General features: G+C 41.1%; 1 protein-coding gene and 1 long non-coding RNA gene across 8 annotated transcripts in view; one reads left to right on the forward strand and one right to left on the reverse strand.

Annotated features, from left to right (window-relative positions):
* The window catches only part of AFF3 (ALF transcription elongation factor 3), a 237,265-nt gene that overhangs the window by 45,422 nt on the left and 174,365 nt on the right, over positions 1-17,478 (reverse strand). For 6 of the 7 annotated variants that reach the window (XM_081857861.1, XM_081857860.1, XM_081857858.1 and 3 more), the window contains one exon: positions 13,762-13,802. In XM_081857861.1, coding sequence (XP_081713987.1) covers positions 13,762-13,802 — 41 coding nt within the window. The remainder of the gene's footprint in view (positions 1-13,761; positions 13,803-17,478) is intronic. The other variant, XM_081857859.1, reaches the window with a different exon arrangement.
* Positions 158-16,751, forward strand: LOC309339712. The gene is made up of 4 exons (XR_014155543.1): positions 158-564; positions 15,253-15,495; positions 15,908-16,035; positions 16,304-16,751. It is a non-coding gene; the product is annotated as an uncharacterized lncRNA (long non-coding RNA).

Raw genomic sequence — 17,478 nt, forward strand, 5'->3', positions numbered from 1 at the left:
CTCCCTTTCCCCTTGAATCCCACAAGCTGCTTTTACCTTAGTGGGGAACTTTCAAGAGGTGAAGGAGCATGTGAGGAAAGTATTATTTGACCCCACTTGAAGATGCTTTGCAGCAAGGAAACAGCAGTCAGACTAATGTTATATGCAGCTGCACTGCTTGGCTCTAAGCCTGTGCATTGAATGTGTCTGTCAAGCCACACAGACTGAACCTGACCAAAGAACTGTGGCTTCAAACACAGATATGAAACATGCTCATTACTTTTGAGCTAACTTCCAGAGGACGATAAAACAATGATATAGCTCAACTGTCTTAAGCACTTTTAACTAACTGAAAGCAGATTTTTATGGGTTCCGATAGCTTTACCATGCTTTTTACAAGTAAACCTTTGGCCAACACACTATCTAAGAGTAATCTTTGGTAAACCAGTTTTTCATTTGCATTCCTTCATAGACTGAGTATTTTGGAGAAGAGCTATATGTTGCCCTGGCAGTGCACATGTTCCCAATGTTCACCGAACACCAGAGTGCATCAGGCACACACTGCGAAGGAGGGAAACTTCCCAGGTATTTTATTTCTGAGGAAAACAGAAACATGTACAGTGGTGCCTTGCAAGACGAAAAGAATCCGTTCCGCGAGTCTCTTCGTCTAGCGGTTTTTTCGTCTTGCGAAGCAAGCCCATTGACGGCTTAGCGGATTAGCGCTATTAGCGGTTTAGCAGCTTTTAGCGGCTTATCGGCTTAGCGGATAAGCGGCTTAGAAAAAGAGGGGAAAAGGGAAAAAAACCCGCAGGAACTTGCAAGATATTTTCGTCTTGCTAAGCAAGCCCATAGGAAATTCGTTTTGCGAAGCACCTCCAAAATGGAAAACTCTTTCGTCTAGCGAGTTTTCCGTCTTGCGAGGCATTCGTCTTGCGGGGCACCACTGTACTTTGGACCTTTTGGCATTTGCCTTTCACAAGCTAAATTATACTATAATTGTTACTTAGTAAGCAGGACCCGTGTTAGATATTGGGGCTGGGTATCCATCCGACCTTCGGTTCTTGGCTCTAGATACCTTTAAATCCCGATGAAGTTAATGGGATTAGACCATATTTAGTACGGTTCTAGTACTGTGGCGTAACAATTTTTTGAAGTCATTATCATCTTTTTAATTTCTGTTTCAGCAAAAATAAATAAATAAATAAATACTACTGGAGAATTTGAAATAAACAATGCTTTTGAATCCATGTCTCCCACTCTGGCCTGGAGAAACACACACACACACACACACACACACACACACACACACACACACACTAGTTTCCATCTTGTTCCTAGCAGCATGCCATTGAGACTGTTCTGTACTTTTTGAAACTATATTTCAGATGTAAGCTACTGGTAACTTATACAACTACCACAGAGGGGAACACAGCCAATTTGGTTGCACTGGGCATGGAGTCTCAGGGGCACCGCAGGGGCACCACACCTATTACAGTGGTACCTCAGTTTTCGAATGTCTTGGAAGTTGAACAGGAAACACGGCTTCCGCTGAGTGCAAGACCCTGAAGCCTAGCTGTCGGCTATTGAGTTTCAGTTTTTGAATGTTTTGGAAGTTGAACGGTCTTCCGGAACGGATTACAGTGGTACCTCAGGTTACATACGCTTCAGGTTACAGACTCCGCTAACCCAGAAATATTACCTCAGGTTAAGAACTTTGCTTCAGGATGAGAACAGAAATTGTGCTCTGGCGGTGCGGCGGCAGCAGGAGGCCCCATTAGCTAAAGTGTTGCTTCAGGTTAAGAACAGTTTCAGGTTAAGTACGGACCTCCAGAACGAATTAAGTACTTAACCTGAGGTATCACTGTACGTTTGAAAACCGAGGTACCACTGTATTTAGAATGGAGGGGAGGCCAAATTTTGGCGTCACAGAGGGCGCAGCTGAATTTTGAGACCCCAAGATCCGCTACCTTCACTTCTACACTGAAGCAAAAATTTACCCCCCTGAAATCAAGTATGAAATTTCATAACAAACTAATGACCCCATGCAGCCATTCTTAGCGATGCTGCTCATGAATTAGAACCTAAGCCTTCCAACTGCAGATAATTAAAGATGAGCCATTCTCACACAGGAACATGCATTACTTACTCCTGCTTAGTCTAATTCTCCCTCTGTTAGGAACACTTACCAAGAGGTGATAGCAAAGGAGCAATTTGAGAAGCCATAAGAGGCCCACAAATGCAAAAATTAAAGCTGACTAATTATCCATAATAATTAAAATAATTCTGAACTATGGTGGGCATTCCTCTAATTGCAATTGCATCATAAAAGTCACTACCCAACCCATCCTATTAATTGTTGTGAATTATTAATACAATGAAATATCATTACTATAAAAGGGGGACTTTAAATGGCATATTTATTGAACCGGTAAATCCATGATTTAGAGATGAGCAGAATTTCAACTGGCATTTGTTAACGCTGGATGTTGCCATGCCATTGATCACTGGCAGCTATAAAAGCCCCCCCCCCCTTTTTTAAAGCTCTCTTTGGCCTTGTCAAATGAGGCACAGGAAGCAGAGCAGGAATTCTCATCACTAGCAGGTAAGAGAAGGTTTCACATTATTGAAATATATCGTTTCCTTAGCATGAAACCTCCAAGGGCATAAATCACAAGGTGTCAGTTCACAACACAGAAAGTTCTGGATAGGACTGCTACGTTTTCCTAAGGAGATTTACTTCTTTTTCCTCCTAAGAGTCATAGCATTTTTGTTGCTAGGCTTGCCAATTCTAGAAAGAAAGAAAGAAAGAAAGAAAGAAAGAAAGAAAGAAAGAAAGAAAGAGAGAGAGAGAGAATCTGGTATTTGGGCAAGGCCTGCACATTCCCATGTTCAGGAATGATATGCTCATAGCTGTCAACTTACAGATTTGAAAATAAGGGACCAGCAGCCTCGAAAATAAGGGATCAGCAGCCAAAATAAGGGATCAGCAATTACTTTGATAAATTTAGATACCTATTAGGTCCATAAATTACCATATAGCATACATTCAACACAAAAAACAGCAACAATTTGTTGTTGACAAAGCACAGCTGGACAGAGAAAGGCCCCCATTACCTTCAGTAGCTTATTTAAGGGACATCATCAATAAGGGACAGCAGCGGGACATGGTGCTGGGATAAGGGACTGTCCCGCCAAATAAGGGACGCTTGACAGCTATGGATATGCTGCAACTTGTTATCTTTGCCATGTAGATGAGCCAGGAGGAAATGGGGCCTGCCACAGTGGTGTCTGACAGCCGTTTGGGAACCATTGGGGTGGTGTCAGAAAAAGAAATAGGCGAGTGCATGCCTGGATGACTACAAATCAGTTGGGCTGCTTGGATGTTGAAGCAGGTGAGTCAGAAAGCCAAGTTCAACAGACCAGCAGCCCAATTTATCTAAACAGAGCAAACTTTATTTGAGTGCATTAGTAAACACTGCATATAAAAAAAGTGCTTATTAGGAGAAATTCACTCTAAAATGCCAATAAATTTTCATGAGGGTTTTTATTTTTTTTTAAAAAAATCACAAATTGCTGCCAAATGTGGGGAACTAAGATTGGAAAAATGAGAAACGGGGCATTGAAATTCGCAGACACTTCCACCCCTTATTTAATGAAGTAGAAGGAGTTGGGGTTGATAGTATGGCTGGATACTATGGCTTTCAATGTGCATTAAATTTTATGGCTTAGATGTCTTTCTGATTAGCTGTATGAATTACAGTGGTACTTCGGGTTACATACGCTTCAGGTTACAGACTCCGCTAACGCAGAAATAGTACCTTGGGTTAAGAAATTTGCTTCAGGATGAGAACAGAAATCGTGCGGCGGCAGCGGGAGGCCCCATTAGCTAAAGTAGTACCTCAGGTTAAGAACAGTTTCAGGTTAAGAACGGACCTCCGGAACGAATTAAGTTCTTAACCCGAGGTACCACTGTATATGCATGATGACTGGTTACAAGTAGGGATGCTTGAGAAATTTGGCTCCTGTGAATTCCAGTGTGAACTGACTTTGATCCAAGCCTTCCAAACTAAAGTATGGATTAGAATGTAATTATCCCTCAGATTTGTGGTATAGTTCTTGGCTCAAAAAACATGCCAGAATCCATGACAAAATACGTATTTTAGGACAAAATACATTTAGACATGCATACTGAGCGAAAATGTGCATATAAATATAAATTAAAATGCACCTAAATACAATTTTTTGTAGGGAGTTATTGTTTTTTAAACAGATTAATGTGGACACAAGATAGAAGTGAACACATACAAAACTGATACTGAACAGAAATAGACTGATCTGCCTATTCCTCATTACAAGTACAATAAAGGTCTTTTCAATCTATAGGTGATGGTGGCACATTTTTACTTTGAATATGAAGCTGCCTCTGAAAATCTGTAATAATACCGTAATCTGAAATGATTCGCAAGGCTAATTGCCTACTCTTATCTAGACTACACAGAAACTGCACTGCAAACTGAGCAGTATAGCTATTTTAGAATCTGGACATACACTAACCACCCGGTGGAGGATATTTTGCACATCAAGAAACAGAATAAATTTTCAGCTCTGTAGAGGAAAACCAGATAATGCTATGGCTGGCTCAAGCAAGTAGTAAGATATATACCAAGGCATGATTCAAGGAAAACTGAGCACTACAGTTGTACCTTGGAAGTCGAACAGAATCCGTTCCAGAAGTCCGTTCGACTTCCAAAACATTTGAAAACCAAACTGTGGCTTCTGATTGGCTGCAGGAAGCTCCTGCAGCCAATCAGAAGCCACGGAAGCCCCATCCGATGTCCGGCTTCCAAAAATAGTTCAGAAACCTGAACAGTCACTTCCGGGTTTGCGACGTTCAGGAGCCAAAACGTTTGGGAACTAAGCTGTTCAAAAACCAAGGTGCGACTGTATTAAGTTCCATTGATTTAGTCTGCAATGCTAATGAGACTTACTTTATACATGCATAGGAATGCACCATTAAACCTGTTCTCAGAGGCAGATTTAGGGCAGCGTGACTGGTTTTGCCACACTGGGAGCTGAGCCTAGGGGGTGCAACAGGGCATTGCAACTATGACGTAGTGAATTGAGCAGAACAGAAGGTGAGAGGTGGGGTGCCGAATTTTGGCTTCCCACAGGGTGTCAATGCAATTTGAATGACCAAAGTCTGCCCTTGATGTGCTTAATGAAATAAATGAAAATAAATAGTGCTCAACTTTGGCTACATTGTGCTCCGTATTCACAGAGCCACTTATAAAGATATGTGTTGGGAAGAATAGGTCAGAGTGTGCTAGCCATGCAGGGCACATTAACCTTTCAATAGAAGGCTGATTTGTTCCAGAGAGCTAAACGCCATGAAATAGGCTAGTTTATTTGTTTAAAGCTGGACTTTTTGTGTGTGTCTGTAAGACCTAAGAGTTCGTAGGGTTTCAAGGTTGCATGAGAAGCATTCTGCGGAACAGATTACGAGTGCATTATGTTGGGGAGAGAATCAGGGTAGGAGTGGAGGAGGAGGAGGAGGAGGAGGAGGAGGTGGAAGAAGAGGAAAGCACTTACCTTAAGAAAATCTGAAAAACAGCCAAAGGAGCAAAACATTTGGAAATGAAGGAAAGTGGAAAAGGAAGCCTTGGAAATAAGATTCACCATGGGGATTGTAAAAGGCAGCGCCATTAAGGCAGCTGTAATAAACATCACAGTTCCTCCTACTCCCCCTATTGTGTGTTTAAAAGAGTAGGAAGCAGAATAAATAAAGGGCAGGATTACATGGCAATTCAAGAAATAACCCTTTATGCAGCTATATAGAAGAGCCATCCCACTTCTTGAGGGGGAACTAATTCTTCCTCCCCCAACTGCGTATCACCCCCTGTCCTGGCAAAAGGAAATATTTGTTAATGACAACCAGGAAGTGTCTGATTCAATTTGCATCTCTTGATGACGTTCCTGATAACAATCCTCCAGGATTGTTTACAATAAATATTTTGACAGACTATCTGTTCATTTATATATATATTGTACCAGTCAATGAGGAGGAAGTATAATTTATGAATCCCATGTTGGTGCACATATGTTTGCATGAATAGGAAAATTAAATACTTCCACAGAGATGAAAAGCATTCTGGTGTAGGAAACAAAGTAATTCGCGCAGTAAAACCCAACCTCTTCAAAGTTCAATTGTTTCTCTCAACAAAAGCGTGAAAAATGAAAACCATGCTGAATAATGCATGGGTAATGTTTAAATAACACCAGAAATACAACCACAAAACATCCTGTCTGATGTGAGTAATTTTGCATTGCCACATTTAAAACAAACAGGTTAGCCGTAACTTTCAGGAAAACAATTGTGATCTAGTAAAGACTATTGACAGACCCATACTTAATCCAACATATATAGATGTCCCTAAAAGGACTTCCCAATGGAACAGGGGAAATGCTTCTCAGCAAGAAAAATCCCAATATCTGAAGGCTCTAGAGCCTATAGAGATTTTTCCTTCATATAAAATAATATAGAAATTGGTATAGCTGAGTTGAAGAGGCTGAATAAGTTATTGGGGGGGGCACATTGCAACAATGCTCCAGCACTTGACTTCCTATTGTTTTCTGGGCACAATTCAATAAGATAAACATTTATTGCATGTCGCTGCAGGACATTTCAAAATAATACTTTTAAAATGTCTACCGACACAAACATGAGCGAATGCTTTCTTCTGAAGTTAGAACAAAGTGGATGGGTTGTGAACTGGTGGTGGTGGGTATTATTACCCCATTAACATGGATGGATCACTCCCCGTGAAGTTTGGATGTGCTGCATCTAACTTCCCCTGAAAGGGTGCAGTCCCATTAAGATGGATTGCCTCTCTACATGGGACAGCCCTAGTGCAGAGCACTGCTGACTGGTTACATGGGGCAGCAAGTTGGGATTGTATAGTACTGCCTAATTCAAAGGTGTTAGAACTGATGTACAAGGTCCTATATGGCCTGGGACATGAGCACTTGAAGGAACACCTCCCCTGATATCATCGGGCCCTTGATTTAAGATTTGCAAGGAGGTGCCCTGCTTGTGGTGCCATCAATGGGTGAACCCATAGAGTGGCAGCATAAGGCAGAGACTTTATGGTGGTGGCTCTCCAGCCACGGAACTCCTTTCTGAATCTGGTTGTCTCACACACTGATAATGCTCAGGCATAAACTTAAAATGAACTTATTTTGCCATGCTTTCGTTCACTGCATTGGCGTTTTAAAGGCTGTTCCTGTTTTGATGATAATCTCAATTACTGCTTTATGATATTTGTATCGTGTTTTAAGACCGTTGCTATCAGCTCTGGGATTCAGTTGGAGGAAGGGTGGGGTCTAAGAACAGTAAATAAATGATGACTTGCTGCAATGGCAGGACTAGCTCTGTCCCAATTGAAACCTAGTTTAATATCTGATTGTAGTTAAGGATGTTAAAGGATTCAGTCGGGGGGGCCACTAGGGGGCGCATCGGAAGATGGCTGACAATAACATCTCTCCGACCCACACGAGGTAATCTGGAGGCTATGATGGGAGTAATTAGCCTCCCTACCCCCCCCAGGATGGTGGGGGGGGGACTGCCTTGCCTGCTGTGCCCTATACCACCCCCGAATTTGTGGGGATGGGGGCACTAGGCACAAAGCCCTCCTGTGGGATTCCGGTGCTCCTGGATGCCGTCCCTGATCCGCGCCACTAGCTGCAAGAACTTCAAAAGAAACAATTTGGATGAAGGAATGCACATATTTCAAGGAAGGAGGGGGAGTAAAGCCTGCTAACAGAAGAGATCTCTGATAAACCAAGACAAGATTAAATCATGAGAAGATACACCAAGATACGGTATGGCAAATGACTGATGGGGGAGGAAAAAAAAACTTTCCTTTCTTTCCTTATGTGATTAAACAAGAATCCCCTCCCCTCACGAGTCAGAAATGTCGTTTTAAGGACTTAAGCTGTGGATTTAAGGCTATGTGGAGATAAACTTTCGAACCAAAGCATGTTTTAAGAAGAGCGTGGAATGTATAAGAGCTTTGGAATGACGCAGTTAAAAATGCCGTCGCCATATTGGGAAGTTCTGTCGGAGGACTTGAGTCTGGAAGGAGAAATAGAGCTGTTTTTATATTGTGGGTGAAACTCCTCAGAGGGAACTTAAGAGCGACAGTTTTGCGAGATTAATGATGGAAAGAGCGATGTTATCTATGAAGGCGATGACATATGGAAACCATCTTGATTTGAGGATTGGAAGAACAGAAAAATTCACACAGGATTATTATTGGTGTTTATCGGCTTAAGGAGACTATCAGAAGAGATCATAAAGAAAAAAGAGAAAATATATGAACAAGATGTGATGTGGAAACAGCAAGATAAGACTGGATAGAATTATGAACTCTGTTTGGACTGATTTGGATTGATTTAGACATTAACGCAATAGCAAGAAGATGATCAGAATCCCCCTTTGGATCTTGAAATATGGGTCCCCCCAACAACAAAAATTTAAAATTCGGCTTTGTAATTCGGTATTTATGTGATGTGATTTAATTTGATTTGATTGGCCGGTTAATAAAAATTTATATATATATATAAAAAGGATTCAGTCAGTCCACATTTTGAAGCAAACCAGCCTCATTCACACTTCCCAGACAGACGAATTGTTATCCCCCAGGTTTCACAATTTCTTGCCTCAAAAACGATGTGCAATATTAAAATTCATGTAACCTGTGTATTTTGGGACAAAATGTACACGATTTTGTAATACAGTTGTTGGCTCAAAAAAAGTATCAAAATGTGTATGAAATTTGTATTTGGGGGTAAAATGCAAGTTTAAAAAATAATGTGTTTATTTTTTAAAAAACATGCAGACTAATGATGAAAAAGATAGGACAGACTTTCAAATGATTATACACAAAACAGACACCAATTGAAAATATAGTTAAACATCCATCTCAAAGTACAGCCCCTCTCTGTGCTATTTTTCTAGAAAAAGAGGTGCCAGAATTCACCATGAACACCTCCCTCGTTCTCTTAGAATGGTAATGGCGCCTACCTGAGTTCTGAAGAGTTCTGGCTTTAAAAAAGCCCTGGTTCCTTTATACTGAAAGGAATCTGCTCCTTGCAGCCTTAAAGGCACTTCCTTATTTTATTTTATTTTATTTTATTTTATTTTATTTTATTTTATTTTATTTTATTTTAAAAATCATATTAGTTACCCCATCACAAGTGTATGCCTCATTCACAAAGTTCTAATTTTAGTGGTGCCATTCCAAAAAGATGCAGGGCTACAAATCTGTAGGACCCACTTTCCACATGTTAATTTTAACACTGGAATAGTTCCAAATTTTCTCAGTTCTGAAGTGAAATGGAGCTTATCCAGGGATTCAGATCCAGCTGACATGATGCTGGAGACATGAATGTATGAAGAACTAATGCAATCACTTGATGAAGAACTCTATCAAAGGCTGTCAGAATTCACATAACATTGGCGACATTGGAGTCAGCATATGACGCCACTTTCTGCAGGACACAAGCTGGTTCAGATCTGAACGGCAACAGCATGTGATGCACAATTTGTAATATATCCCTCCTCTTCCATCTTTGTTCTTTGTTCCTTGTGGTGATAGTTTCTCCAGTCTAATGGAAGAGCTGCCCTCATCAACAGATGGAGTTACAGCGACTTGGAGCCATTACAAAAGTTGAAAATAATTTGTGTCTTATTGCTTTCTCACCGCCCAAAGGCAATGCAATATTCAAGTGTCAAAAACAAACTATAAAACAGAAATATTTTTCTTCATTAACAAACCAGATGGTTTCCCCTGCACATGAGTCAGGCATTCACAGCAACTGTTTGACAATGCGTTTACAGCTTGTTTCCAATACTTGCTGCGCTAGGTTAAAGCCTTACACTTAAGGTACCAACAACAACCACCACAGCACACTACAGAACATGTTACTGCTCTGATGTAACATGAATGCACATTAGCTTAAATGTATAGTATCAGGGAGGGGACGTGGGTGGCGCTATGGGTTAAACCACAGAGCCTAGGACTTGCCAATCAGAAGGTCGACAGTTCGAATCCCTGAAATGGGGTGAGCTCCTATTGCTCGGTCCCTGCTCCTGCCAACCTAACAGTTCAAAAGCACCTCAAAGTGCAAGTAGATAAATAGGTACCACTCCGGCGGTAAGGTAAACGGCATTTCCGTGCGCTGCTCTGGTTTGCTAGAAGCAGCTTAGTCATGCTGGCCACATGACTCAGAAGCTGTACACCGGCTCCCTCGGCCAATAAAGCAAGATGAGCGCCACAACCCCACAGTCAGTCACGACTGGACCTAATGGTCAGGGGTCCCGTTACCTTTACTATAGTATCAGGGTATTAATTTTTATATCCTTTTGTTATTTACAGAGTATGAGTAACTTCAACAAATTTCAAAGGGTCAAAGGCATACAGTGGTTTCTAAGATGATCTTTCTAATATTGTTCTATATACAATTTATTTCATCAAATAATAATTTAGGGCTTCTAGATTCTACTCACCGAATGTTTGTTTCTCTTGTAAATATTTTTGAGGTATACTCAGTTATAATTCAGACACATTTTTTTAAAAATCATACTTATCAACTCATCAAAGGGCATTAAGTGAGAAAGTCTATTGAGTTCTGAGTGATCACAAATGGTATTTAAGGACTCGCTGAAAGAATTATTTTCTGATCAGTTGCTGCGAAGCATTCCTGTGAAGACTCTACTGACTCTGTCTTTCAAAAATGATGAAAGCAGTCAAAAGGTATGATTAACTTCTTAGTCCCTGCAATTTCCTATTGCTCTATTTGCCCTAGATTTTGGAATTGACTTCCTGCCTCACTGCAAAATGCACAGTTGCTCAGCTTGATAAATTGCACAAATTCATTTTTGATCACAGTTATCTTCTATTTACTACATAGCCAGTGAGGTTAATCATATGCTGAGGCAATTCATATTCCACACACATCTATCCTCTTCCTCCCCATGGTACTTTGCATATTTTACACTCCAGGAGATGCTATGTCTGTCGTCTCACTAAAATACTGAGAGGTCATTCCTGGGTGCCAAGAGCCTCCTCTGGTTCACATATATGAGTTCTGGACTGCCTACATGGGTTTCCCTGAACCAAGGGAAATAAACAGGCAAAAGATGAGAGTGCATAATAATTAAATCTTCATATGACAGCAAACTTGTAAGAGCCCACAGTAGTAAACAATTCAAAGCACTGGTGCTTTGAGCTCCTGTTGAATCTTTAAAAATGCAAGCCTTCTTCATGCATGACACATGCAAAAGGGGTCCACACAATTAAAAGGGCAGCAGGGCTGTGCTGCTAGCCCCATCACTGACAAAACACAGCTTCCCCCAGCCCCACCATCCACACAAGGAACTATTTAGGGAGAAAGCCAACACATGCAGATTGTACAGGATTCCAGGCCCTGGGGATCTAGATATGCAGGCTTTCCACTTTCAGACGTCCATGCTATGCCTAATGTGTGGATGAGGAGGTGTTGGAAGCTGAAGGGGCAAAAGGGCTTAGTGAGCTGGGACAGTCTGTGGCAGAGAAGCTGAAGCTGCTGAGTGGGAGGAGGGAGGTCAAGAGGCTAGTGAAGAATAACAGGTGTCTCCTCCCCTGTTGCTGCAAGATCCCCTCCCCCTTGTCTCCCAGAACCAGGAAAGGCATGAAAAGGGCAGAGGAGAGATTGGCTGCATGCAGGCGCAGTCTCCAATTGCTTGGGGAAAGCCCTGGAGAGGAGGAGACATAGACAGCTGTGGGGAGGCAGGGACCTTTAGTCTTGGCAACTGATTTCATGGAGCAGTAGTGGGGGAAATTTTCAGCCCAGGGGCCTCATTTCCTTCTGGGCACTGACCCACTGTTGGGTGTGACCTGAGGCAAACATGCATGGTGGAACCAATGTAAATGTTTCCTGGTTTCTATGTTCACACAACCATCCATCCAGCAAGCGGCATTATCTGACTCTAAGGACGCATTCCAGGAGGAACTACTCAAAGAGATGCAAAATAAGGGTGATTGAGGGGTGTGGCTTGGGAAGAGAGGATGTGGCTAAGGACAGGGCATGGCCTGGAGAAAGGCTCAAGGCTCAGGCAGAGATACCAAGAGGGCTGCCTTTAGCCTCCAGATCTGAGGTCCCTCAACTCTGCTTTAGAGTGTGTTAAGAACAGGCACCCCACTTCCTCCTAGATCAATTGGGCTACTCCCATGAAAAACCTCTTATCTGGATTGTGTTTATCGGTGATACCATACTACAGATCCTTCTGGTGTCCCCACGCAGCAGCAGATGTTTGGTTTTTCTAGATGGTGGTGAATGAAGGACTTTTAGATAATTCTGTGCTTCTGATTCTATTGGAGAATATACAAAACCGGGGAGCAAATGGAACTTGCCTTCCATACATTCAGGTATGATTGCGTCTTTTCTTCCTGTTCTACATCACATATATTTATCACAAATGTTTGTGTTCCTTTGTCTCCCAGCACCCTTTTCCCTTTGCAAGATTGGCTAACACAGCTTGAAGCATTCAATCTTTTGATAAGTTTGCAAAGACAAGTTATTTTTCCTGCTGTTTCAACACACACACACACACACACACACACACACACACACACACACACACTTTAAACAGAACAGGGTTTGTCAGTGGAGGTGGGATAGTTTTGATGGTCTCAGCCTCAGACCATAAAGAAATGTTATTCACCCATGCACAACGTATAATTCATCCTAAGTGGCAGGTTCTGCTCTGGAGAAGCAGTTGACTGAGCTGCCTTACAAAGTCAATTACTGCTTATTCTCAGGGAGGCGGGGGAGTCTGGGCCAGAAGGGCTGAGATGCCTGCCAAGAAGGCATGGAAGAATTTACTTTGTGTCAGCCTGCATGACACAGTATCTCATTTGTGGGTAAATATAAATCTAGTAGGCTGTTTTTGTTTTGTTTTTAAAAAGAGGTGCTGTAAAATGTACCTTCCAAAAACAACATTCCTTTTTCCCTAAAACTTACATAAAATCAAGACTGTGTTAAAAGGCAGCCTTTGCACTTCCAAGCAATCTATTTTCATTAAAAGTTCTTTAAGGTAAAGCTACACTGCGTGGCTTATAACCTCATTCCTGTATACCTTCCCTGCTCAGGAAAATGACAGAACATTTCATATACTTCAGTAGATGTTTTGCACAAGTAAAGTCTGAGTAATTAGTTAACGTAAGTATTATAGTCTATGCAAGTGTGAAGAACTGCCAATAAATTAAAGAGAGAGAGAGAAGAAAAACCTCAGACCAATGTGAATAATAGACATTGTTTTATAAGGGCATCAAATCTAGAAAAAATTCCACAGGAAAAGGGAATGGGGAAAAAAAGGAAAACGGAAAAGGAGAACATCTTGAAATAAATGGTGTACTTATCGCTGAGAAATGAGCCTAGATACGTCTTAAAAAATGTTAAAGCTCAGAATTTACTGCATCATTCATGCAGTTTCATATCTCTAATTTCATGCCACAACAAGGGATTCTGCATACTCCATATGAAATACAGTAAGACTATGATTTTTCCCCCAGCAGCAATAAACTCCACGCATGCATGACAAATCCAAGCACGCAAAAATGTTTAGCATCCCAGTTCAGAGATACTTTGGGGACAAAATCTGATTATGAGTTATATGCCACAATAAATAGGGCTCAGCGTTTCATAAAGCAATTTATAGTTCATAAAAATGACAAAATGTACCTGTCGGATAGAACCCGGAGAGCAGATCTCTGTGCTGCCTGCTGGAAGGAAGGGCAGAGATGTTTATTTTATACTCTGACTTTTAAAACAGGAGCTCAATCAACACTTAAAAAAAAAGCACATGTCACACACATTCCTATCACGTGTCCAAATTTTAAAGTATTAACAAGTAGCAGTAATATGGATATTTCTGATCTACAAGATGTAATACACACTTCGTTAAGTATGCTATAAAGCCCCCAAAATGGTTAAAGCACAGATCTTTCCATCCATACGGTTCTATTCAAATGACTTTAAAAAAACCAAAAACCTTGCAGGAAATAATTCCCTTCCTTCCCACCATCTCATTTACCATTAGTCCCCTTCCATTCTTCTGCAAAACAGACAGCACATATTTGGGTCTCTGGAATCATCTGTTGTTAGTTACAGAATTGTACGTTTAGCAAACTATGCAAGAACTGCTGCAGGCTTTCTAAGACATCGTTGTGATACACTGTTGGCAAGTTCTGACTGTGCTGCAAAAGCAGATGAATGTTCCATTGATGCTTTACCTCTCAGTCATTGCCTGCTGAAGGTGGTGGGGGAAATCCAGATCTTGCTAGTACGTTAAATTGTGGAGGGGAAAAAAACCATAGCCTTACGAATTTAACAGGACGCTCCATTTTTATCAGCAAACTAACTTCCAATTCCGTTATTGTCCATTTGCTGACATGAGTCTCATGGAAAGTACTGACATGGATGGCTTCGTTTTCAGTGACTAACTGAATATACCTAATATTACGATCGTCTTGGCTACAATCTTGGCCTTGGCTTTAATCTCATACATTCTGGATTTCTGCCAACACTCTTTGGAATAAAGAGTTCGTACAAACAACTGTACCATTAAATCAATGGTTATTACTTTACACCCAAAGTTGTGTAACATCTTTATAAATAGAGTAGCCCCTTGCTATATTTATGTACAGTAAGCTAGTGTGCATTCAGTTTTACATGCTTGGCAATTTAGTTTTTTATTTATGGGTGGGGAGAATGGCAAGGGGGTGGGCATCCAGGGGAAAAAAGACTTTGGCAATCCCACCTGCCATCGCACCCAAAGTGTTTTGACTATACACGTTTTTTGTTTTAGGTGCGATCCATGGAATGTAGCCCCCACATAACTTGTGTGCTTACTGGACTACATTTTATTACATTCAAGAAGCACGAGGTGGCACATATGGTTATCCCCCCTCCCATTTTATCCTGACCAAGCTGAGTTTTAAGGCTGAGAAGAAGTTTGAATATGGGTCTCTCTGGCGCAAGACTTTGTTGATGGTCTACTTAGGTACAATTTCATTCACAGCACGAAACGATGGTTCTGCATATTGTTAATTCATAATTCTACCTTGCATGTCCCACTATCTCCATGTGAGGGGACTTTAGCAAGTCAGAAACCTTATCTTTGTAGAGAGAAATCCTGGTTACAATCGAAAGTAATGGTTCTTTGTTTTTCAGTGGGACTTCTTCATCTTTCCTGCTTGCCGTGAGTGACATGCCGCATGACCCACCCTGCAATTATTTCATTAATTCTAACACTTTATTTCAGGATTTTTCAAACTGGTGCCACCGCCGGCTGTTGTCCAGTTGAGGAATAACATGGTCTTCTCAGTGGTGGTTCCCAGTTTGTGGAATGCCTTTCCTGGGGAGGTGCATCTGCCTCTTTTTATCAGCATCATCATCATCAACAAGCTGATATTGGTAGGTCTTTTCAGAACCATTTAACTACAGACCTGAAATGGGTCCAAATAGAACAGTTTTCCCAAATTTGATAAGTAGATCTGCCACATCTCCTCTTCTTCTTTGTATTTATTTGCTCATAAGTAACAAATAATTCTATGACGCTAGTAAAAATGCCCCCCCCCCCCGATCTGATAGGGAAATTAAGAAATTATGTACTCTCAGAATGTCTGAATCTCTAAAAGCTTGTGTCAGGTACAAGTTTTTTGTTCTGGTTCAAATTCCATTACCCTGGAGTAATCTTTGAAATTAACTGGAAGATTATCACATACCTATGTATGATGATAACCAACAGGTGATATAACTATATGTTGAAAGGTGTAAAAATAGCGTGCCCTTAACTCTGCCTTGTGTGCTCCTTTTAAAAAACCAGAGCTCACACAAGGAAGAGAGAAGATGAATCTCTCACATGGGAAAGATGCCAGAAGTGAAGAACTTGGAAAAATTGCTTCAGACTATGTCATGATCATGGAAAGCTCAGATGACATACCATTCAGGAAGGTAGGTAGACAATAATATATTACCGCTCCAAAACAAGAGCAGAACAGCCACAGATAACTCCAGACTCCACCCAAATACAACAAAGCCTAGTGTCACTGAGTAAGACTATATTAAGGAACTTTTGCACAGAGCCTATGGCAGCGCAACTAATTTGACAGAAAATTATCAAAGACGATTATCAAATAAAAATTAGGCTGCGTAGAAAAGTAATCTCCTGCCAACTCATTTTCTTCCATGTTGCTATACTAATTCTTTTTAACTTGCACAGGTTTTTGGTACAAAGATGCAACATTGAACAACATACAGTCCAGAACTCAAGTTGACTCGAGTTTTCCACTTCAGTAGTGTGTGTACTATGAGTTACTATCATTTGTAATATGTACTTGCTGCGTGCATTAAAAATACATTTTAAACCAAAAAAACAGAAGTGTAAGAAAACATCCCTGCAGAAAGTGTGTTGTGGTGCACAGGGTTCTGCCACCAGCACAACTCTTTCCCCTTCGATGCCTGAGCTGCTCTGTCAGCTGTGGGGCTCAGATGTGACAAGTGAGTCACCTAATCCCTGAAAATTATGCTCAGTGTAGATTCATTTTTAAGTTACAAGCTGATTGCTTATTAAAGTATAACTGATGCACTTCCCTCCTCTGTGCCAGTTAATTAGCAGCTTTTGAAAATATTTTGGCCCCTCTAAATGTTACATAAACATCTGTTTTACCATAATCACCCTTGTCAGACAATATTAGTTTATTTGTCAACTTCTTGCTGTGCGTTGATGTTTTATTTATTTAAACGGTGTTAATGCCACTTCTAGAAATTTCATATTGACTATTTCTGTTTTGACAATTTGCCAGTGGACAACTATTTTTTTTTAAAAAAAAATCAAAGACCTACAGCAAACATTTTTCAGCCTGAAAGCCACATTCCCTCATGCACAGCCTTCCAGGACCTGAATATTTCTGGTGGGTGTGACAAGACACACATGACTCTCCATCCTCCATCTACTTCAATGATAGACTCCAGACAGATAAAACCACTAGAGGGGTCCCAGAGAAGGGTTAATGAGGAGTGTGGCTTGCAGAGAAAGCATGGTCTGTTCAGTGTTCAGGGACAGATAGAGGTACCAGGTGGGCTGTATTTGACCCCCAATCTTTAGGTTCCCCAATATCTGCAGGAAAAGTATGTGGAAACAAGCTGGGAAATATATTTTTTCTACAGGCTACAAAATACCATGGTGGCGTTTCTATTAAAAAACAGGGGGGTGGGGATGCTCTCCTGTTTCTCTGGAGACAGAGTCAGACTGGGTTTGTGGAAGGGCTATAGCTCAGTGGTAGAGCACCAGGTTTGCATGGAGAAGGTCCCAGCATTTCTGGGGAGGGCTGGAACCCCAGAAAGCTGCCGCTAGTCAGCATACAGACACTACTGAGCTGGATGTATAAGGTCACT

Source organism: Podarcis erhardii (genome assembly GCF_964252035.2).
Source record: "Podarcis erhardii genome assembly, chromosome: 4".
NCBI lineage: Eukaryota > Metazoa > Chordata > Lepidosauria > Squamata > Lacertidae > Podarcis > Podarcis erhardii.